The 25337-nt window shown below is 44.8% G+C and overlaps 1 protein-coding gene across 5 annotated transcripts in view; it reads right to left on the reverse strand.

Moving 5' to 3' along the window:
* Positions 1 to 25337, reverse strand: part of PKHD1 (PKHD1 ciliary IPT domain containing fibrocystin/polyductin) — a 382755-nt gene that overhangs the window by 240525 nt on the left and 116893 nt on the right. For all 5 annotated transcript variants that reach the window (XM_050948683.1, XM_050948684.1, XM_050948682.1 and 2 more), the window contains exon 36: positions 3108 to 3264. In XM_050948683.1, coding sequence (XP_050804640.1) covers positions 3108 to 3264 — 157 coding nt within the window. The remainder of the gene's footprint in view (positions 1 to 3107; positions 3265 to 25337) is intronic.

Raw genomic sequence — 25337 nt, forward strand, 5'->3', positions numbered from 1 at the left:
ATCACTTTTACGGTATTTTAATTGTAACGTCTCTGGCTGATTAAAAAAAGAAAATATGAACTAGAAACTGCCTGCAAATAGTATCATCATGCACAGCCCAAATGGACTGAGCATAACAAACAATGGCTCCGATAACCAAGCATCACAGCCAGTCTATAAACAAGGGAAATAATGGGTATCTGTAGCAGGTGACTGGATGACACAGAAGATTGGACAAGGAGAAAAAATGTGCAATTTCTATGGTACCAGTTCAAACTCAGCCCATATCAGCTATGACTTCAGCGTCTATTGGCTGAAGTGATCCTGTATGTGCCTTATCAGGACCCTATGACTGATGGTATTGAAGGAAAGAGGGAGGTGTAGCTGGATCACTGCAAAGAACTCCTGTCCAAAACCAAGACAAGGTTATCCAGCTATGTCTGTAGGGTCAGATTGATGGGAAGAGGTGCAACAGGGAAAGAAAAAAGCTAAATTAATACAAATGAAAAGGCCTCCTGATAAAACACCAGGACTGTGTTAACCTCATGCCTGGTAAACAAGAAAAGTGTCAGACATCAGTTAAACAAAATTGGTTTGTTGAAAATTAGACCTAATTGGTGGACAAAATAATAAAGGGATGGACTATTCCACCCAACTCTTCCTTTGCAGTACTCAGCAAAATACTTTTTGGGGAAGAAGATGGCTATTGTGGCCATGGACTGACTGAAAGAAGGGGAAGGAGTGAGCTTCACCATCATGGCTGCCACCCCTGCAGTCTCCTGAGTCCCACTGGATCCCAGGGTCATCACTGTGCCATCTTCATCCTGAGCAAACCGGGCCAGAGAAAGGGACCCAGATGACACTGCCACCTTCACCAGCTAAACCCCAAATGCCACCTGGGATGTAGGTGTTCTATTCCATGTGTGTTCTATTCCTTCTCCACCCTATCCCTCTCCTTTTGCTTTCTGTTTAATAACTCTCTGGCTTAGCCAGCCATGACTATATTTTGCAACACTGCTGTAAGCCTGTCACCCAAGAGAGGTAGTTAAAAGCAATGCCCTAAATGGCCCAATGATGGCACAAGCTTGCCAGGTCTTATCAGCCACTCTGAGACTGTGTGCTGGGCTTGTGTTTCTCCAGTTGGGCTTATGTTTCTCCAGCACTGAGTCTGCAAGTGAGAGTCAACACCTGAGACAGAAGCTGCATTTTCTCTTGGCTGTTTTTTCCATGTTCCTCTTGTGTGTGTGTCTTCTTTTGTCTTCTAAAAAACAGGAACAAACCTCAACAGCAGTAACAACAGCTCCAGCCCATCTCAACTAACTTCTTCTCTTTATTCCCCAAAAGTACAGTTATCTGTGTTTCTTGCATGCGGCCACCGGTGGATTTTTTTGCAGCCACAACAGCCACCAAAGCATGGGTGGAGATCAGGAGGGCAAAGCAGCAGTCTTGGTGTCTGCGCTGGTGCTGCCAGCAGAGATCAGCACCCTGCGCCACGCAGCCTTCTTGGGAGCTGTGGGCAGCGCCTCTGCAGACACGTGCATGGCACCGGAAGCAGCTCTTGTCAGCGCAGATGGCTGCGACAATTAGTCACCAGGACATTTCCTCGGGTAGCTCCCCCACACCGGGAGTTTGGGATGCTGCAGACGTCCGGTGAGTTCCTGACCCACCTTTCTGGGGCTGTCTTTCGCTGAAGGGCCATGGGAGGCAGGGACAGAGATGGGTTGTTGCTTCCTGCGCCTGGGGCTGCACTCGCTATTTACAGTTGCTCTAGCTACTGCAGCAGGTCAACGACTCCAGGCTGCTGCAGGGCTTGGCAGGTCCCCAGCACAGTGAGGGGCTCCCACTCAATGACAAGTTCTGAGCATAATAGTAACAAAGTCCGGGGGAGCTAAATGGGGATCTCTACTTCCTACTGCCCAGCCCCAATGTGGAGAAGCCATGCCCTACTAAGGGGCTCCTACCTAAGTTCCCATGTGGTGCATGCAACCTGCCAGGATCACCCCTTCTTATTAGCATCAAGAGCTCCATCAGTGATGCGGAGTGAGTTTGAGCACAGGGGAATCTTTCCTCGCTGCCACTTACGGAAAGGGGTTTGCTGCTTTTCAACAAGTACAGAAGGTAATTAAGTATTGTAGGGAAAACTGTCAGAGCGGCCACATAACATGTGTTGTGAAAACCTCTGGCCTAAAAGTGAGTTAAAATACATTAAAATATCACATTCCTTGTGTCTATAGTGCTCAATGAAGGTTTAGCCATAGATGCTCAAAGATATTTAGATGTGCAACTCCTTTCGATTTCAATGGGAGTTAGGAGCCTAAATACCTTTGAGGATTTGGGCCTTAGTACCTATGAGATTTGTTAAGAAATCTTTTACAAACCATTAAATGTAAGCATTTAAAAACAACACAAAGTCCTTTGCTAACTTTTTAGGTCCCAAGCCTGAAAAGTGTAGCACATGTGCTTAAAGTTAAGCATGTGAAGAAGGGTATGCAGGATTGGGGCTGTCATTTCGAGGATGGAAATGTTTCTTTTGGTGAATGGAAGGTTATTTTTGTCCTAAATTGTGTATTGATTCCAGCAGAGCTTCATCTATTTACATCAAATCTGAATTTGACTCAGGGTATGTAAGTAAGTACTACAAACCTGATGCTTTCTCTCTTAATTGTGCTGTATTTACACAGCACCAACAGTGGTAGGATCATGGATTATTTACTACATTCTGTAACTGTAGCCTATAATTCTGTAACAACATCATTAGTTCTGTAAAGGCTTTTCCAATACACTTGCATCCAAGATACCACACAAGACATAACCGATTGTTGTTACCAGTACCACTATTATCCCTGATGGCTGTGCAGAAGAGCAGCACTTTCAGCAGTCAGGAATAAAAGCATTCCTACTCATATTGTCATTATGCCTCAAACGGCATAAACGATGCCTTCCGCATACATAATAATTAAACAGATCCCTCCCCTCATCCTTACTATGTTTACCAAACACTGATGCTCTGTCTCTTACGCTCCTGTGTGACCAGGTGCCTTGGCACAGTTTATTTGTTTGGGGGCAGGGAAGGAGAGAGTGAAACTCTACCGCCTGGAAGAAAGAAACAGACAAAAACCTCCTCAGACCTTTGACATGCAGCAAGTTGAGGATGCCAGTGGTGGTATCCAGCAGCAGCGTCTGGCCTCTTTCTACCGTGACATTAGCGCCATCTTGTGGCAGGTGCCCATCAAGCCAGCTGGAGTTCTTAGACCATCGGCCACAGAATTGGAGGGGAAGGTACCTCTGAAAAAGAAAATACAGGTCTTAAAACTGATCTTTCATTATTTTGAAAAAATATATAACTGGAAATAACTGTAAAACAAATGATAAGTGTGGTCATGCAGGTCCTTGTCCTAACCTCCTGCTGTCACCAAGCATGGAAATACTTGTCAAGGGGAAAATGGACCCCAGTTTTACCTGGCATACCTTAAGTGGAGTTCATTCACTCTGGCAACGTCTTTTCGTCTAGGCTAGTTGGGCTGTATGTCCCCCCACCCTCCAATATGCAGCACTCCTCCTTCTAAACAACAACAGGGAGAGGAGGGGATCCAAGTTTCTTGGTGTGTGTTTTCTCCACTAAAATATCTAGACTCAACTCACAGTCTACTTCAAAAGTAGACCTAGGCTACCCACAAAGGTTAGGCCTGGATAGACCTTAGAGGAAATGCTAGATAGAATGTTTAGAGCAATAGACCTACCTCAAGAGATACTGCAAGGATTAGTCAATATTTGCAACATATACACCACAGGGATCCATGTGCTTGTTACCATCATACTGGATCAGTGCAACACAGGATTTATGTGATTTCTCTATAGGGTGAAAAGACTGATGTAGTAGACAGGGCATGACAAGGACTCAAGAAACCTGGGTTCATCCACAGACTCCCTGAGTGGCTTTGGGCAAATCAGTCTACCCCTGTCTCAGTTCCCCATGTGTGAAATGGGGATGAAACTTTCCTACCTCACAGGGTGTTGTGAAGATAAAACCCTTTATGATTGTGAGGGACCCAGTTACCAGAGTGATGAGGGCCATGTACCCTGGCAGATTCAGCAACACCAGCGAGTATAAAATGCACCTGCCTGCTTCCTTACTGATGATTCTCCTCTGGAGCACATTACACCTGCTCTCTGTAGATTGCATCCATTTGTTTCTGAGTGAAATTCAAAACACTGATTTTGATCAATGAAGCTCTATGTGACTTCAGTCCTGTCTACCTCAGAATCTCTCTCCTCATACACTATCTTGATAAATCAGATGGTCTGGCATGATCCTGACAACAGTTCCCAGATATCAGTAGTAGGGAACTAGAGTCAGGGCATTCTCCAGGGGACAGGGATGGGGTTTTGTTTAGTTCAGTGGCTCAACAAGCCCAAATTTCCAGGGCACACTGCCAGGTATATCTTACTCACTAAAGATTTTGCTAGAAGCTTGAGTAATTCAAATGTAGTTTGTAGAGTGGGAGTAAGGGGTTTTTTCCCAGTTGACTTGCCATCAGTTTTGTTTTTTGCTGAACAATGTTTTATACTGAAGGTTCATACACCACTTTTAGACTGGCAGGGGTGCATTTTGGAAAACAAACATTTAGGTAGCTAAGAATTTGCTACACTAGAAGGGACTAATGGTCCATCAAGTCTGCTATTCGGTCTCCACAGCTTGTATCCTTATCGGAACCAAACCTTTTTAGACTCCTACACACCTTGCCGGTGGGAACATTAGAAGTGACCAATATATGCTAGCTAGCATATAGATCATATTAATATGGATTACCTGCACCATACATATATTAGTATGCATTAAGCACAAATAGAAGTAAGAACAAATAGTATAGCAGTTATATAACCTAAATTGGCCTCTACCTTTATCATAATACTATTCTCTAATCCTAAGTATCCCATAACACCTTGCATTACCTGAAGTAAACTTTGGCTTAAGTACATAGGAAAGGTGTCAGGATCAGGACATATGATTATTTTATCATAGCAACAGGTAGGGAGTTATTCTCCCAGGCCAGTACTGGAATGTCCAAAAGGAAGAAGACAAGACATATAATTGTTTTGTCCTAGTACAAACCTAGGAGATGCCTTTATGCCCTTTGTATCTGGAATGCATTCAGAACAAAGAGATAAGCAGTACATAGTACCAGAAACACAAGGTAAAAAGCTGACTGGTAAAATTCTAGTTTCAGGTGATGTACGCTGTACTTTTTACACCTCTACTCGATATACCGCTGTCCTCGGGAGCCAAAAAATCTTACCGCGTTATAGGTGAAACCGCGTTATATCGAACTTGATTTGATCTGCTGGAGCGTGCAGCCCTCCCACTCCCCGAAATGCTGCTTTACCGCGTTATATCCAAGTTTGTGTTATATTGGGCGGCGTTATATCGGGGTAGAGATGTACTTGTAAACTGGTAGGGTATATAAAGATGGCTTTAGAGGTGTAACTCTGGGAGCACACCTTCTGCGTAATGTGAATGTAACAGTGCTGAACAAGACGGCTTCCCGGAGTATCGTATAGAACCTTTTTCCTGTACTACATTATTATTGGCTTTTAGCAATAAACATGACTGACATTGGCTGTTTAGTCTCTTGAGTATATTTCATAATGAACTAAAGTGTAGTTAAAAAATTGACTATACAATTTGTCAACATTAGATAGTACTATTTATTTACAGTAGCACTAACAATGTGCTGGGTGCTTTCTACACATTCACAGAAATCACAGAAATGGACTGGAAGGGATCTCAGTAAGTCATAGTCCAGTCCCTTGCATTCAAGGTAGGACTAAGTATTATCTAGACCATCCCTGATAGGTGTTTGTCTAACCTGTTCTTAAAAACCTCCAATGATGGAGATTCTACAACCTCCCTACATAATTTGTTCAAGGCCTTAACTATCCTGACATAGGGTTGGCAACTTTCTATTCACACAAAACCGAACACCCTTGCCCCGCCCCTCCTCTGAGGCCCCACCCATGCCCTGCCCCTTCTACAAGGCCCTGCCCCCCACTCACTCCATCCTCCCCTCCCTCTGTCGCTCACTCTCCCCACCCTCACTCACTCGCTTATTTTCACCGCACTGGCTCAGGGGGTTGGGGTGCAGGACGGAGGGCTCTGCCTGGGGTTGCAGGCTCTGGGGTGGGGCTGGGGATGAGGGGTTTGAGGTGCAGGAGGGTGCTCTGGGCTGGGATTGAGGGGTTTGGAGGGTGGGAGGTGGATCAGGGCTGGGGCTGGGGCCTGGGAGGAGGTCAGGGATGCAGGCTCTGGATGGCTCTTACCTCAAGCAGCTCCTGGAAGCAGTGATATGTTCCCCCTCCGGCTCCTATACTGAAGCAGGTCAGGTGGCTCTGCACGCTACCCCGTCCGCAGGCTCCTGACCAATGGGACTTGGGGCAAGGGCAGCACGCAGAGGCCCCCTGGCTGCCCCTATATGTAGGAGCCAGAGGGCAGGACATGCCGGCTGCTTCCCAGGAGCCACACAGCATGGAGGCTAGCAGGGAACCTGCCAGCCCCCCTCCCGCAGAGCTGCCACCCAGACAGTTTTTCGACTGGGTGTTCCTGTCATAAACCAGACACCTGGTCACCCTATCCTTGCAGTTAGGGAGTTTTTGCTAGTGTCTAACCTAAATCCCACTTACTGCAATTTAGGGCCATTCTTTCTTGTCCTGTCCTCAGTGGTAAGGAGAACAATTTATCCTCCTCCTCTTTATAACAATCTTTTATGTACTTTAAGACTGTTACCATGTCCCTCCTCAGTCTTCTCTTCTCCAGACTAACAAACACAATTTTTTCAATCTTTCCTTGTACATCATGTTTTCTAAACCTTTAGTCATTTTTTGCTCCTCTCTTCTGAACTTTCTCCAATTTGTCCACATTTTTCCTCAGTTGTGGTGCCCAGAACTGGACACAATGCTCCAATTGAGACCTCACCAGTGCTGACCAGAGTGGAAGAATTACTACTTGTTTCTTGCTTACAACACTCCTGCTAATACAGTCCAGAATGATGTTCATTTTTTTTGCATTACATTGTTGACTCATATTTACTTTGTGATCTACTATAACTCCAAGATCATTTCTGCAGTACTCATTCCTAGGCAGTCATTTCTCATTGTGTGTTTGTGCAATTGATTATTCCTTCCTAAGTGTTGTACTTTGCATTTGTCCTTATTGAATTTCATCCTATTTATTTCAAATCACTTCTTCAGTTTGTCAAGATCACTTGGAATTCTAAACCTGTCCTCCAAAGCACATGCAACTTTCCCAGCTTGGTATCTTCCACAAACTTTATAAATGCACTCTTTATGCCATTATCCAAATCATTTATGAAGATATTGAATAGAACCAGACCTTGGACAGATCCATGTGGGACCCCACTCAACAAGCCTTTCCCGCTTGACTGTGAACCACTGATAACTACTCTCAGAGTACAGTTTTCCAACCAGTTGTGCACCCACCTTTTTCATAGGTTTGTCTAGGCTATATTTCCCTAGTTTGTTCATGAGAAAAAGCATGTGAAACAGTATCAAAAGCCTTCCTCAAGTCCAGATATATCACATCTACTACTTCCCATCATCCATAAGGCTTGATACCCTGTCAAAGGAGGATATTGGGTTGGTTTGACATAATTTGTTCTTGACAGATCCAGTTTGACTGTTAATTATCACCGTATCATGAAGGGGTGGTCCTACCATGAGAAGCTCACAATGTAAATACAGACTGACAAATACAGGCAGAGGTTAGGAGAAGGGGAGCAACAATATGCAATGCACATACAAGTCAAATCTTTTCACTGTTGGCACCATGGCAGAAGTGGGTCTTAAATAGAGACTCAAGTATGGACAGGGTAGATGCCTTGAACCTTAGATAAATACTCATCACTTTAAAGAAAATAAGGTTCTCTCAGGAACAGAGAAATGGAAAAACCTTAGATGGGTTGTGTGAGGAAGCAGGGTTTTCAGAAAATCAAGCCTTTCACAGGTCCTTGCTAACGTAAATATTTAATTCTTCATGAGGAATCTCCAACATTAAAGGAACTTTTGTTCAAAGTGGAATAAGCAAAGGAGGAGGTGTAAAACATCTTCTTTTCTTCTCCAGAGCTTTGCAGTATACCTCAGCAGAGCAAATGCTGCTTTGCTAAATGGCAGAGCAGACCAACCCACGCAGCAATATCCTAGCATTTATAGCTACCTGTCTGACGGCGTCTCGGCCACTCTGTGTAGTATATAAGGGGTGATGCCTGATATACAGTTACTATCAAATGGTTTGCCTCCTCCTATCTGGGAGCATTCCTCTGAGACAAGGCTCTTACTGAGTCTGATGCAATGGCCACTGAAATCAAGAAGAGTCTTTCCACTGACTTCAACAGGCTCTTTATGTTGTGATAGGCATGGATAAAAGTAACACACTAGGCTGTGGTTGCTCTTATTTACTTAGTACCTATATCACTCGTTGGGTAGGTAGGTCTCTAGAGGAATGGAGAAGAAATGGTCGCTTTGTGATTTTGGCTTTCTGAGAACAGAAGCTCATCATTGGACCTAGGGTCTCTCACAGGGTACAGATGTAACCCACATACCTCCTGGGTGTGGTGTTCTGTCCCACTAGTGGCACCAAGATCACTTAAAGAGAGAGAGAGAAAATGAGTCTGCGGTACAGCCTTAGGTATGAAGCAGCTGGCTTTTAGCTCATGCAGTAGAGGCTCATGCACTACGCTCCAGAAGTCCCCAGTTCGATCCCATCCACCAATGACTGGGGTCTGTCAACATGACACCGACTCCTCAACTCTTTTCATTTATGTCTTCTCTTTCCAACAAGAAATATGCCTCTCTTTTTTCATCCTCCCCTCCCCCTACGAACACAAATACAATCCCCCTGGGCAGGGGCCAGCTACTATTCCCAATGCTGTCCCATGTGACACCAAAAACCTAGATGTAGTGATGCTTCCCAAGCCAATTATGGATGGGAAATAGTCCACAAAATAAGAACCTTCATCCATCTTAAGGACCAAACTCAGAAAAGGCCTATATCACCCTAATAGATGTTACTTTCGTTTATTTGTATTACGGTAGCACCTAGGAGCCCCATAGTGCTAGGTGCTGCACATATACAAGGAATTTCTCCAAGGAATTTACAATCTTACTGTCCAAGACAGACTAAGGAAGTTTTATAATCCTCTGGGGAACTGGGGCACAGAAAGACTTATTTGATTTGTCCGAGATCATGCAGGAAGTCTGTGGCTGAGTCCCAGTGCCTTATTCACAAGACCATTTTTCCTGTCAAAGTGGCTGTTACTCTTTGGCTCAACTCTTTCTCTCTTCTCCTTGATGTTTCCAGTGGACATTTTGTTCCACAAGGCCTGCAAGTCAAGATGAAATGAGCAAGTACAACAAACAACAGAAGGGAAGTGGGCAGGGAAGACCAGGATAACAGCGAGAAGACACAATTTCCATAAACTGCTGTATGCCCAACTTGGTGGCTCTAAATCTTTTGAGTAGATAAAAAAAACTATAAATATACAAATAGCTAAATACCAACCAGCCACACTAGCTCAAGGCCTAGGCCTGACCAGCTGGCAAAATCCTGTCAATGGCATGGCAGGAATGGGTCTGAAGAAAGGACTTGAAGAGGAAAAAAAGATGGATCAGTTCAAGGAGCGTGCTCCACGTGCAAAGGGTAGCACGAAAGAAGTTTGTGGGAGAAGTGCACAGTCTAGGCTGGTACCCTTGGTGGAGCTGAGAGGCCATGGGAGAGACAGTAAAAACCATGAGACAATAATAGGGAGGAGCAGAGCTATGAAGGGTTTTACATAGCAGTGTGGCCTAATGGATGAGCACTAAACTAGGAGCAGAGTTGGCTCCAGCTTTTTTGCCACCCCAAGCGGCGAAGCGGGGGCAGGGGAGATAAAGTCACGATTGGTGGCAGCTCTACCACACCTCTTCATTCTTCGGCAGCAATTCTGCAGCGGGTCCTTTACTCCGAGAGGGACTGAGGGACCTGCCGCTGAATTGCCGCCGAAGACCCGGACATGCCGCCCCTTTCCATTGGCTGCCCCAAGCACCTGCTTTCTTTGCTAGTACCTGGATCTGCCCATGCCTAGGAGTCAGGAGAGCTGGGTTCTGTTCCTGGCTCTGCCACTGCCCTGATTTATGACCTTGGGCAAGTCACTTCCCCACTTGTTCGGTCTTGTCTATATATACTGTAAGCTCTTTGGGACAGGCATTCTCTCATCTATGTGCACAGTGCAGTGGGATCTCTTGGCACTAATATAATAAAATTATCGTAAAGGAAAGGCGGCTTTACGTATTGTTCTGTCCTATGTGAAAAAAGTACTCCTCCACCTCACAAGGGTGTTATAACTGACTTTAATAAGATTTGTCAAGTACCGAGAGCTCCTCAAAGGAAAGCTACTACATAGCTACAGAGTATATAGCAGGGTAGCCCTTTTTATCGAGTATTAGATGGGCACAGGAGCCACACTGGCTCATTGTGTCACAATTCCACTTTCTTCCCTTTTCCTCCAGAGCAGGTGTCAGCCTTCCCTCCCACTCCCGCTTTGTTTAGTGATGGCCATGGAAGGCAAAGAAGAGCCGCACACAGTTGTAGAAATGAGACTCTTTTTTGGTTCTGGTTAGCACCCAGCACTCCTGCAATGTCATTCTATAAACAGTTCCTGTTAACACTGAAGAGCAGCAGCATCTGCAGTGGCCGAGATCATGGCTGACCACCTTTCGGGATACGTTTGTTTGATGAGCCTGTGGAATCAGTGGGAGGGGAGGGGAGTGCATGGAGTTGAGCGCTGCTTATGCAGTCTTTTGTTCCTTCATTTCATCTGTCATCAGAGGTGGTTCTGAGCCAACTTTTCTGCGAGTGGAAGTGATGTGGGCCCAAAACAGAAATTGGAGCTCTGAACACACCCAGACCTGGATTCAGAGCTGATTTCTGGGCCACTGCCAAGCAGAGGAGGAGTGCGGGTTTCGTGGAACTCTCCTTATAACCACTGGCTTGTTTGTGCGCTGCTTCCTTTTGTGTAGATACATATCTCCCCCTTTGCCTTGTCTTTACATTTACAGATATGCCAATGCTATAGGTCAGGAGCTGTAACCATGGCTGCTCCTTGTAAATGAGGCATGTAAAGAAAAATACAAAAGGATCCTTGTCTCAGTGTACAGAGAGATCAGTGCAGTCCCTGCTGCACAGTCGGATATAAACATTAAACTCAGACATAACCTAGAGATCTCAAACAACTGCTGAACAAACAATTACAAATGGATCCAAAACACAAAAGTACACCCCAGACCCAGATTCTAAACCTATTTCAGTCCTGTTTTTACTTAGATATTTTAACCCTCCTGCTGCACCACTCCACCTCCTCCTTTATTGCAGCTTCGTGGTAACCCACTACAAGGGATGATTGGGAGTGATGAGGACAAATGATTGAGAACCAACTCCATATCCCAGCTAAGAGCCTGTGTAGCTGCAGGTAACAGGGATGGGTCTCCTGAGGACATGCTGGTAACTTTTTTTAAAAAAAATCTTCAGTACCACGGGTGACACTAGGCCATCAAGTCAGTAGTGAGCCAATGCCCTATAATATGCTGTATGCAGTATAATGCCAAAGATTAAGGGCTGGTCTACACTACGGGAGGGAAATCGATCTTAGATATGCAACTTCAGCTACGTGAATAACGTAGCTGAAGTCAAATATTTAAGATCGGATTACTCACCCGTCCTCACCGCGCGGGATCGATGTCCATGGCTCTGCATGTCGATTCCGCAACTCCGTTGGGGTTGGTGGAGTTCCGGAATCGATATAAGCGTGCTCGGGGATCGATATATCGCATCTAGATGAGTCATGATATATCGATCCCCGAGCAATAGATTTTAACCAGTCATTACAGCGGGTAGTCTAGACATAGCCTTAGTGACAGGTTTCAGAGTGGTAGCCGTGTTAGTCTGTATCAGCAACTTTTAGGTCTGTAATTGAGTAACCCTAAAAGTTGCAATTCTCCAACAAAAAAAAACTTCAAAAACAGACTCCAACGAGAAACTGCACAGCCACCGACACACAGCCACAGCAGTAATCAAAGTGTTGACTCACGTCCACATTATGCCCCTTCTTCCATGGTGTGCATCCTCACCAGGAGCACTTCCACTGGCGCATTGTGGGGCTGACAGTCAGAACTGTGAGCCTGGCGCGGGGTTCACAGCTGGAGCCCCACCCTCTCTACCTCTATGAGAGCTAACAGGCGATGTAAATAACACAGTGTCTGTACATACCCTGCATCGCCCTAACCATATCGACCTAAGTGCTCTGCCTCTCGCAGAGGTGGAGTGATTAAGTCGATATAGTGGGCGACTTACATTGGTGGGAGCTGTAGACACTTACAGAGTTAGGTCGAAGTAACTAAGCTGCCTTACGTTGACCTAACTTTAGTCAGGGATGATCTGTGCCTGCTGATAGTGCAGGGGGGGCAGAGTGAGGGCAACCAGCTGCAGCGGTGTTACTGAGCATGCTCAGTCCATGCGAGCATGCTCAGTACAAGCCAAGCAGCAAATTTGGGGGGGCATGTGACCCCACATGCCCACCCCCCCCAAGCATCTTCTCTGTCTGTAGTGTAGACCAGGCCTCAGTCGCAGGTGAAGGGATTGCTATAGAGCATATAGTGCACTTAATCTCAGACACCTAATAGTCTTTTGTTGTTGTTGTTTTTTAAGGAAACTAGCAGCTACAGAAGAACAAGTACACTCCCCCGAAAGACAACAAGCCTGATCCTGTGATCAGAGACCAACAGCTTAAAAGCTAATACAGTAAATAGCAATCAAAAACCTAACTAAAGCGCATTGCTTGTTATTTCACCCAGAGCCTATCCTACATATTGTGAATTTAAACTAAAGGCTCTTTGGTCTCCAAGGACTCCAAGTGAAATCCTTACTCTACAGGAGTTTTGCCTTTGACTTCACTGGGGTCAGGATTTTGCCATGTCTTTACAGTGCTGAACACAAAGCTAATACTACATACCAAAATAATAACCACTACCACCTTGCTTTCCTGCATACAAAAATATCCCTATAACCACTTACTATCTAACGGGGAGGCAGGGGAGGGAGGAGGGAATACACCTTTAAGTAACATAGCCATTACCCACTCCTGGTCATGAAGCAGTGAACAAGCAAAGGCTTATATCAGAGAGATTGACACACACGAGGACGCCTTTCCTGCAGGAGTGACAGATTGCCATTTAACCAGCAACTATAGAGCAACTGTTTTGTTCCCAGTCACTAGTGAGAGACAAGGTTAACATTTCAAGTGATGGAATACAGCGTATATTTCCCCATGCCATGGACCCAGGACTCTACACCACATTTGAACACACTTAATTTCAGTGATGGAGTACATGGGACCTCACTTTCCGGGCAGTGAACTCTTGACAGCTCCTCAATTTAATTCACCAGGGAAACCATTTCCCGTCCCCCCCCCCCCCACTTGAATCCACCTGAAGGAAAGCAAAGCACATATTTGGAGGAGACATTGGGGGGGAGGATTTTATTACCCTAGATGTCTTTTAGATGGGAAGTATTCACAGCCATCTGCTCTAATTATTCCTCCTGTATTGGCCACCATCTCCATGCAACAATAGAAATAATTATCTCCTCAAGGGCAAAAGAAAAAAAATTTACAGAAACAAACAAAAGTGGATTATTTTTAGTTCCTAGGGAGAAAAAAGAAACAACAAGCTACTTCCTAATGAAGAAGCAATTAGGAAGGTGGGTAGAGCATCTATAATTAAATCGGACAAATCGGCGCAGGGACCTCCTACACACATGCTGCAAAGTCTTATTCAGTGCAGGTATGTGGTTAACATACAAGATATTCGCCTGACTGATTGAACTAAATTTCTCTTGTAACAGCCCCTGTAGTCAGGTCCTTCATTCACACTGACATATAATTGATCCATCCCAAGATGCACCTGTGTGGTATAAAGACAAGGAACACTCACCATGATTAACACAGGCAAGAGATGTAGCAGGGCACCATGATGTCTATTTGACCTTGCTCTCCCAGCTACCCAGATGGTCATATAGCTCCTATCATCATGGTTTGGTAGAGTAGACATCTGGCTACGCTACCTGGTCTAATAATTCAGTGAAAGCCTGACACATTCTTCTTTTCAACTGAAAGTTAGGCTGAATGGATTTTGAAAACTCTTTCCATAGTCCATAGGAGCAAAACAGATGGGATTTTATTCTCATTTCCACTAAGGTCTCTTTACATTGCTCTTGCAATGTAAAGAGGCATTAGCATCAATGAGAACCAGTCCCTTTGAGTACGGTTCATCTCCTCGCAGCTTCCTATGAAGAAAGGATTGAGGATTTCCCAGGCGGGAAAGCGAATACTGTGTGTTGTGCTAGAGAACAACATGGACATCAATGTAAGCTCACTGTTAAAGTGCTCACAAATACAATGTCAAGGTATAACACAGCAAAGAATCCTGTGGCACCTTATAGACTAACAGACGTTTTGGAGCATGAGCTTTCGTGGGTGAATACCCACTTCGTTAGATGCATGTGGGTATTCACCCACGAAAGCTCATGCTCCAAAATGTCTGTTAGTCTATAAGGTGCCACAGGATTCTTTGCTGCTTTTACAGATCCAGACTAACACGGCTACCCCTCTGATACAAGGACTAACACAATATCATCTGCACATGGGTGTCCAGTCCATGCACCAATGGTCAAGGGTGCTGTTGCAAAGGGCACAACAGGGCAGGATACTAGGCTTGTTGAGTAGAGAAACAGCTTACCAGATAGGAGAAATGAACTAGAACCTCCAAGAAAAACTGTCCAAGCTAGTTCACTACCAGACCCTAAGAACTACAGTTTAGGGTTCAGTTAGTGAGATCCTTTCTGAACCAACCCACCCACCCCTTCCACCTTGCAGGGTTCTCAGCACCTTAGTCACTTCCATTTGCTCTACAGCTGGTTCAGCTTTGGCCAAGTCCTTAGAGAGAACAATATGGCCAGAATGGGCATATTTTCTTTTTCCCCCACCATAGACTTGTTTTTGCATTTCCTGAGAAAGATCAGAGCCTTTTCAGGGAAACCAGCCTTCTAGCTCAGGATGGACTCTACCCAAGAGTTCTGATCCAACATGGACCTGAAATGATACACGGCACCCCACTCTCCTCCATGGATGAAGGGTCTCTTATTGTCTTCAGATTCTCATCACGTGGAGCAAAGGGTCCCACATGTTGGTGGGCCAAATTCAGACATCATATTCATGGCAGTGTAATTTACTTGTTGGTAACACCACCTAGCTCCTACTTAGTGCTTTTCATCAGTAGATCTCAAAGTTTTTGACACAGGAGATCAGCATCATTATCCTCATTTTACAGATGGGGAAACTGAGGCTTAGAAAGGAGAAGTGATATGCCTAAAGTCACCAGTGGCAGAATGTAACATCAATTTTTTTTAAAGGCTCCATAGGTGATCCTGGCAATTACAGGCCAATAAGCCCAACTTCAATACAGGCAAACTGGTTGAAACTACAGTGAAGAACAAAAATATCAGACACACAGATGAACATGATTTGTTGGGGAAGAGTCAACACAGTTTTTCTAAAGGGAAATCATGTCACACTAATCTACTAGAATGCCTCACCAATCTACTAGAAAGGGGGTCAGCAAATATATGGACAAGTGTGACCCAGTGGATATATTGTACTTGGACTTTCAGAAAGTCTTTGACGAGGTCCCTCGCCAAAGGTTCTGAAGCAAAGTATGCAGTCATGGGATAAGAGGGAAGGTCCTCTCATGGATCAATAACTGATAAAACTATAAGAAATCAGGGGTAGGAATAAATGGTCAGTTTTCACAGTGGAGAAAGGTAAATAATGGGGTCCTCCAGGGGTCTGTACCAGGACCAGTGCTGTTCAACATATTCATCAATGATCTGGAAAAAGGAGCAAATAGTGAGGTGGCAAAGTCTGTAGATGATACAAAATTGCTCAAAATAGTTAAGTCCACAGCAGACTGTGAAGAGTTACAAAGCAATCTCACAAAACAGAGTGACTGGGGAACAAAATGGCAGATGAAATTCAACACTGATAAATGCAAAGTAATGCACATTGGAAAACAATCTCAACTAAACATACAAAATGATGGAGTCTAAATTAGCTGTTACCACACAAGAAAGATCATGGAGTCACTGTGGATAGTTCTCTGAAAATATCTGCTCAATGTGTAGCTGCAGTCAAAAAAGCTAACAGACTGTGACGAAACATTAGAAAAGGGATAGATACTAAAACAATAAATATCATAATACTACTTATCATAATACCACTATATAAAGCCATGGTACACCCACAACTTACTACATTATGTGATGGGGCAAGGCCAGATGGCTTCAGTAAAGTACTGAGGAACAGGTATGTTAGTCCCAGGCTAAACAAATCCCTAGTACCATGGTAACCAAATGGCAGTTGCTCCAGGTTAGTCAGGGCACCTGGGTTTGAAAAGGAGCTCACTCCAGTCAGGAGGGAGGAGCCAGAGAAGAAGGAGCTTGTGTGAAGAGCTTGGAGCAAGAGGCGCAAGGAACTGAGACTGAGAGGGTGTGCTACCGGAGGATTCAGGAACTATCAGACAATCAAGCATTATCAGACAGCAGGAGGAAGGTCCTGTGGTCAGGATAAAGAAGGTGTTTGGAGGAGGCCATGGGGAAGTAGCCCAGGGAGTTGTAGCTGTCATGCAGCTGTTACAGGAGGCACTATAGACAGCTGCAATCCACAGGGCCCTGGGCTCGATCCCGGAGTAGAGGGCGGGCCTGGGTTCCCCCTAAACCTCCCAACTCCTGATCAGAGACAGGAGGAGTTGACCCAGACTGTGGGTTCCACCAGAGGGGAAGATCACTGAGGTGAGCAAATCAGCCAATAAGTGCAGGACCCACCAAGGTAGAGGAGGAACTTTGTCACAATGCATTTCTGGGCACTCAATCTCAAGAAAAATATATTGGAAGTGGGAAAGGTACAGAGAGGGGCAACAACATGATTAGGGGTATAGAACGACCTCCATAAGAGGAGAGATTAAAAAGACCGGGACTGTTCATCTTAGGAAAGAAACAATTAAGGGGGATTTGATAGAGGTCTATAAAATCATGAATAGCGTAAAGTGAATAAGGAAGTGTGTTTTATCACTTCACATAAAACAAGAACCAGGAGTCCCCCAATGAAACTAATAGGCAGTAGGTTTAAACAAACATGTGGAAGTATTTCTTCATACAATGCACGGTCAACCTGTGGAACTTGTTGGAAGGGATGTTGTGAAGGCCAAAAATATAACTGAGTTCAAAAAAAGAATTAGATAGCTCATGGAGGATCAGTCCATTAATGGCTAGTAGTCAGGATGGTTGGGGACGTAACCCCATCCTTTGTGTGTCCCTAAACCTCTGACTGGCAGATGCTGGGACTGGAATGACAGGGAATGGATCACTGGATAATTGCTCTGTTTTGTTCGTTCCCTCTGAAGCAGCTGCCACCAGGCACTATTGGAAAACTGAGCTACATGAACCATTGGTCTGACCCAGCATGGCCGTTCTTATGAGACTCCAGTTTGAACTAATATAGGTGCACCTCTTCAGGAGGGTGGCTTTGCTGAAGTTCTCACAACCTGAGTGAATTTGCATAATCACCCTCTGCTGCTTTCCTATTTACCCTTCCCATGGAAATACCGACAGTTCCACAATAACACATGTACACAACTGCATTTGTAATACAATGAACCCAAAGTTACTAACCTAATTCAATCAGGTTCAACTCCACTCAATCAAGTTCATTCAGGATAGTGCAGGAACATGTCAGTGTGTCACGCTCAGCTCTTCCCAGGATTGTATCCACAATAAAAAGAGAAGGGAGACTCTTTTCAGCTACCCTGGAGCAACCTCACTAATTCCACTGAATTGCACTGGAGCAATAGTGGAAGAATTTGGCCCAGTTCATTTACAATGGAACTGATAAATGAAGCAGTCTCCCACCAGCTATTACAGGGCAAATCTATTTACACACACAAAATTGACCTGGGCTAGAGAGGTGGGATTGGAACCAGGAAACTGGAGGTCCCAAAGGTAAAAATGCATTTCCACCCAACAGCATTAGTAACTCAAGACCATAAACAAACAGAGCTATCATTAATTACTCAGACAAGGGCAGCCGCAAAGGCAGTGAGAAGACCCAAAAGCCAACTGCAAATAGTTCATCTAGCTGATTAGTTTGGGCTAGAGGGGGAGGAATGAGTGGGTAGTTTAGGAGGTCAAAGCCCATGGCACGAGCCAGTCTGCGGGCCAATTTGCAGCTGGACAATGGCACGATAGAGAACTTGAATCCTATAAAAAGCTTTTCCAGCAGGGGAGTAATCACTGCAATTTCCGAGCACAGAAGGTAAGGCTCTTTACACCAGAGGTAATTAATTAAGGACACGGAATATTGGTTTGATCAAATGGTGCTTTCGCAGGGAAGGCACTGAAAAGATGGCAATGCATGTGTGTGTGTGTGTGTGTGTGCGCGCACACCTCAGATAAGACACCAGCCTTAATAACCTCCCTTTTACCTACTGAGGCAATAAAGCCCAGTTGTGACTAGTAAGGCTCAAAGACCTGGTGTGAAATAATGAACACTAAACCACTCAGTAATTAAAGGAGCCATGTGAGTAGAGTTCATAAATGGAAGGGGAATCTTAAACAGGTATGTACCTGTGTCCTCTTTAATAACACAATGTTCCTCAATTCCAGAATCCTGGAATGCAAATAGAGTTGCTTTCAATTCCAGCCACCTGGCTACAACAACAAATAACGCATTGCAACTCAACAGGCTGGCTTTTAGGCATCGTTTTACAGAACACATGTGGTCTAGAGAGGCATATACACCGCTATGGGCAGAGTTGGAACAGAACCTTCCCAAAGTTTAGATGTGCGGTGAAACCCTGGCCCCACTGAAGTCAATGGCAAAACTCCCACTGACTTCAGTGGGACCAGAATTTTATCCTTCGGAGTTTTAATTCAGCCCATTACAGGGAACTTCAGAGAAGGAACCACATTATAGGAAGTTGAGACATGGGTCCAAACTTTCCCCGTGTTAACTGACTGCACATGTACTGTATTCTTCCTAATCTGGCCTGATTTTCAGAGATTATTCATTTCTGTGAAAGCTGTCCAAATCTAGTACTTTAAACCACAAGACCATCTTGCATGAAGAGAGAGAGAGAGAGAGAGAGAGTGTATGAGATAATGGAATGTAGTTCTCCAGTTTAGACACACCTTGGATGTTGTTTTCCAACCCACAGCTGAAGGGCACACATGATTTACACAGCAATGTAAATCACCAACTTCTCAGAGGAATGTCAACTAATGGTAAATGTCAGGTTAATGCTAACAAGCAAACTGAAAGAGTTAATTGTTTACACAAACAGTGTCCCTAGCCTACTGCCTGTGCTGGACACCGTAGACCATAGTCCATGCTGTATAAACCCTTTCACTTGATTACATCATCTTTACTTCCAGCAGTGTGTTTTCTCAGTTTTGTTGCAAACACAAAGATTAACATTGCGGTCATCCAGCCACCTGAAGAAAAAAGGCACAACATGTACCAGCATGATTCTGAATGATTTCAATAGTAAAAAAAGAAAAGGAGTTTGATCCAATCCCAGTGATGTCTGTATAAAACCACTGACTTCCATGGGAGTTGGACCAGGCTCCAGAATAACTCCCACTTTAGTATTCTGAAAGATATATGTCAGGGTTTTTTAACTTTCTGGAGTCCTAGACCCCAGCCACTAGTGAGTGAGCAGTGTAGGACAGTGGTTGGAACACAGTATTGGGAGCCAGGAACTGTTGACTTCTGTCTGATACTGACCCCTTGGTTTATTTGGAACTTAACCCAGCTGCGTTTCATTCTTCCCAAACTCACCTCACAGCCAGCAGTGCTACAAAGATTCACTGGCTGATAAGTGGAACATGCTTTGAAAATGAAAATTCCTGCACAAATGCTAAGTTGCATTTTCTTCTATGTAAAAGAGAAGGCACATAAACAAGCATAGCCAAAACATAACCAGATAGGAACTAACACATTCTACACACTGAATTTAAACACATGCCTCAATATCCTTAGAGCCAGGGCTGAAAGGGATCTTGCACGTCGTTACATCCAAATGCACCCCGTCTAGGCTTTTGAACACTCCTGTGAACATAAGAATATAAAAATGACCGTACTGGGTCAGACCAAAGGTCCATCTAGCCCAGTCTCCTCTCTATTGACAATGGCCAATGCCAGGCCTCCCAGAGGGAGTGAACCTAACAGATAATGATCAAGTGATCTCTCTCCTGCCATCCATCTCCACCTTCTGACAAACAGAGGCTAGGGACACCATTCCTTACACATCCTGGCTAATAGCCATTAATGGACTTAACCACCATGAATTTATCTAGTTCTCTTTTAAACCCTGTTATAGTCCTAGCCTTCACAACCTCCTCAGGCAAGGAGTTCCACAAGTTGACTGTGCGCTGCGTGAAGAAGAACTTCCTTTTATTTGTTTTAAACCTGCTGCCCCAGGTCAGTACATTCTACAAATTGTTCACATCGTTCGGAAGATTTTGTTTTTATCTATACCTGTAGCTCAGTTTAAAGCCATCACATCTTGTACTATATCCCACTGGCCCATCTCCACCATGTCATCTCTTTCATGACTGGATAAATCAATGTAATACGTTGGACCTCCATAGCAGCTTCCAGTCATAGGCCTTGCAGAACTTTGCACACATTAATGAATGAAGCACTTCTATTACAGTAACTAAGTACTATTATCCCTATTTTATAGAAGTGTAAACTGAGGCACAGATGCTTAATTGACTTAGAATCATAGAATCACAGGGTTAGGAGGGATCACAAGAATCATCTAGTTTAACTCCCTGCCAAGATGCAGGACTTCACGTGTCTAAACCACCCAAGACAGATGGACATCCAAGCTTCTTTTGAAAACTTCCAGTGAAGAAGCTTCCACAACCTCCCCAGGCAGTCTGTTCCACTGTCCTGCTGTTCTTACAGTTAGGAAGTTTTTCCTGAGATCTCATCTAAATCTGCTATGCTGTAGTTTGAACCCATTCTCTCTTGCCCTGCCCTCTGTGGAAAAACAACAACTTTTCTCCATCTTTTTTATGGCAGTCTTTCAAGCATCTGAAGACCACCATCATAAAACCCCTTAACCTCTTTGCCAAAGTAATCATACCCAGTTCCTTCAGCCTTTGCTCATATGGCTTGCATTCCATTCCTTTGATCATCTTTGTGCTCACCTCTGGATCCCTCCCAGTTTCTCTACATCCTTTCTATACATTGGTGACCAAAACTGGACACAGCGCTCCAGCTGAGGCCTAACCAGCACTGAGTAGAGCAGTGTTATCCCCTCCTGTGGCTTGCATGCTATGCCTCTGTTAATGCAAACTAAAATTGCATTTGTTTTTTTTGCAACAGCATCCCATTGGTGACTCATGTTGAGGCTGTGATTCACCACAGCTCCCAGATCCTTCTGAGCAGTGCAGCTGCCAAGCCAGTTATCCCCCATTTTGTATTTGTGCATTTGGCTTTTCCAGGGGTGAAAGTAACTTACAGGACTTACTGGTACTGCCGGAGTCCTGAGGGGGGCGTGGCCTCAATTGGAAGAGGCGGGACCTCTCAAGATTTAAAGGCCCTGGGGCACCGGCTGTGGCTGGGAGCCCCAGGGCTTTTAAATCAATCCCAGCTGCAGAGGTGGGTGGGAGCCCCCCGGGGCTCATGGGCAAATTAAAGGGCCCGGGGCTCTGGCCACCATGGAGCTCCACACCCTTTAAATCCCACCCCCCAACTCCAGCTGGGATTTAAAGGGCTCAGGGCTCCCACGGCCCTTTAAATCCCGGCCCCAGCCTGGCCGCTGAAGCTGCAGGCGAGATTTAAAGGGCTCTGGGTTCTCCGCAGTGGCTGGGAGCTCCAAGCTCTTTAAATCCCAGCCCCAGCCCGGCCGCCAGAGCTGCGGGCGGGATTTAAAGGGCTCGGAGCTCCCCGCTGCGGCCGGGAGCCCAGAGCCCTTTTAATCTTGGCCGCGGAAGCCAGTGCAGTCCGGCACGGCATACTATCTCTTGCCGGTGCGCCGTACTGGACCGGACTGGCTTACTTTCACCTCTGGGTTTTTCTCCCCTAAGTATAGCACCTGACATTTATCTTTGCTGAATTTCATTTTGTTGTTCATACCCCAGTTCTCCAATTTATCAAGATCTCTGAGTTTTAGCTCTATCCCCCAGTGTATTGGCAATGCCCCCACCTTTGTGTCATCTACAAACTTGATCAACATGTTCTCTATACCTACATCCATGTCATTAATAAAGACGTTAAACAATATCAGACCGAGAACAGATCTCCATGGAAACCCACTTGAGACCTCCCCCTAGTCCGACATCATTCAATTAATAGTTACTCTTTGTTTGCAGCTGCTTAACCAATTATGTATCGACTTAATGGTAGCTCTGTCCAGCCCACATTTCTCCAGCTTACTTATGAGAATGTCACGTGGGACCGTGTCAGAAGCCCTGTTGAAGTTCAGGTATATTATGGCCACTGCATTCCCCCTATCCACCAAATCAGTTACTCTGTCAAAGGAGGAAATCAGGCTGGTTTGGCATGATTCCTTCTTGGTAAATCCATGCTGGCTGCTAGTGATCACCTCTTCATCCTCCAGGTATTCGCAAATTGAATGTTTTACACATTGCTCTAGTAGCTTCTCGGCTATCAAAGTCCGGCTGACTGGTTTCCCAGCTCCTCCTATTTCCCCTCTTTAAAGATGGACATTACATTAGTCCTTCTCCTGTCTTCCGGAACCTCTCCTGTTATCCGTGAGTGTGTAAATATTACTGCCAGTGGTTCTGAGATTTCTTCAGCTGATACCCTCAGTGAATAGCGTCGGGCCCTGCTGATTCAAATTCATTCAGATTGGTCAGAAGATTGCAAACATCTTCTTTACTTACCCCGATCTGCATCCCTTCCCCTTTATTATCTGTGGTAACTGCACTAGTCATCTGGTCACATGTTATTTTTTGTGAGAACACTGAAGCAAAGTAGGCATTGCACCGCTCTGCCGTTCTATCATCTTCTGTTACCAGTTCACCTTCTCCATTGAGCAGCTTTGCCTCCTGTCATCCTCCTATCTTGCCTAACTGGAGGGGCTTTGCTTTACTATCTTTGAGGGCTGATGATTGGGACACTCACCTGGGAGCAAGGAGACCTAGTTCAAACCCCTGCACCAGGGTGGGATTCAAGCTTCAGTCTCCTACAGCCCAGGACTATTGGGGGGAGGGAAGAAACGCCTCCTCCTCCAGGTGTTTTGTGAATGGCACCTAACTCCCTTTGTGAATTATAGAACTGGCAGGGACCTTGAGAGGTCATCTAGTCCAGTCCTATGCACTCCAGGCAGGACTAAGTATTATCTAGACAATCTCTGACAGGTGTTTGTCCAACCTGCTTTTAAAAATTCCCAATGATGGAGATTCCCCAACTTCCCTAAGCAATTATTCCAGTACTTAACCACTCTGACAGTTAGGAAGTTTTTCTTAATGTCCAACCAAAACTGCCCTTGCTGCAAATTAAACCCATTGCTTCTTGTTCTAGCCTCAGAGAATCTAGCCCCTAATTTATTTTTGTCCAAAACTACTTAGCGTATTCATGTCAAATTTGTGAATGCTTTCAGAGAACCCTAAGCTGCTTTTTAGGGGTAAATAAACCTTTTGTCTGAAACATTTCACTCAGCTCTACTGCTAATCCTTCAAGATCAAGACTAAGGAGCAGCATGAGGGAAGTTTGCTCTGCCACTCTCTTCTGACTCTGTTCTGTGGTTAGATAGAGAACCTCACTCTCCAGGGCTGTCATGTTGGTTAAGCAAGATCTTTAAGGGTTTGTCTACACAGGCCATGACCGCCAGTCTCAGTGCCTGGGATGACAGACTCAGGCTCATGCTACCGTGCTAACAATAACACTGTAGACATTGCTGCTTCGGCTGGACCTCAGGCTCTGAAACCCATCACCTCCTTAGGCTTCAGAACCCAAGCTCCAGTTCGACCGCAACATCTGCCGTAATATTTTTAGCATGGTTGCTCGACCCCATGTCTGTCGTCCCTGGCTCAGAGTTGCTACCACTCACTGTGTTGATGTATTCTAAGTGCCTAATCTGCAAGCTTCCCGAGTCCGCTTTCAAATGCAATGTCCTGTTTAGCCCTAGCACGTCAACAACATGCTTTCTTAGCCTATCTGTATGCATTATCTACTGCTGTAATGTATCATGTACTGAACTTCAGCATCATTACAGGTAAATACTCAGGTTTAAATGCAAACATAATTGCATAATACTGTACAGCCAGGAAGAATAATGCAGGAAATAGAGTCAGCTCCATCTGATAGTGCAATCTGCCTGGAACTCTGAGCGTTCGGATCAAACACACAGCCCAGCTGGGTTGCAAAGAATAAAAATGCTTGGCAATATCTTTATTGTCATCATCAAAAACATTTATCTGCCAGAAAGGTAAAAAGGTGAAGAAGGAACTTTCAAAAATGAAGCAGCACCAGCCCTTGGATGAAACTGGTTTACTGGGAGGGTGGGGGTGAAGTTGCAAGAGCACATTTTGTTAAAGCTGGATTTTTAAGTGCTTTAAACAGATTTGGAGGATGGTCACATGTTTCAGATAGTTAACATGAAAAACATGCACCAACAGAGTCTACACAGAGCTGCTAAAGCACTCTACAAACCACCCCCCTGTTGTACACTTTGTTCTTCCATGTACTCAGCCCTAAGTGACTTACCCAAGGTCACACAGGAAGTCTGTGTCAGAGCAGAGCCTTGAATTCAGGTCCCCAAGTCCTAGGCTAGACCTCTAACCACTGCATCATCCTTCCTCTCCCTCTTCAGCTGCACTAAAATCCATTTAACCCTTTCTTAAATCAATATCACTTGCACCAGGAAATTATCAAACCAAACTAAAGTGATCTAAGCAGAGGTTAAACTAGTTTAAGTATATCTGCATTAAGCATTTCATTACATTATCAATTTAGTTAAACCGGTACAAATTTTCTAACATACGTCAGGCCTGAGGACCTAATCCTGTAAAATGTATACGCATAATTAACTGTAAGCACCTGAGTAGCTTCACTGCAGTCAATGGGACCAAGCATGTGCTTAAGGTTAAGCACATGCATATTTGTAGGCTTAGGTCCTAAACAGGGACCAAAATGTGTCTGATGGGTGTAGAACACGGAGGAGGAGGTTAA

This window comes from Gopherus flavomarginatus, chromosome 4, assembly GCF_025201925.1.
Source record: "Gopherus flavomarginatus isolate rGopFla2 chromosome 4, rGopFla2.mat.asm, whole genome shotgun sequence".
Lineage (NCBI taxonomy): Eukaryota > Metazoa > Chordata > Testudines > Testudinidae > Gopherus > Gopherus flavomarginatus.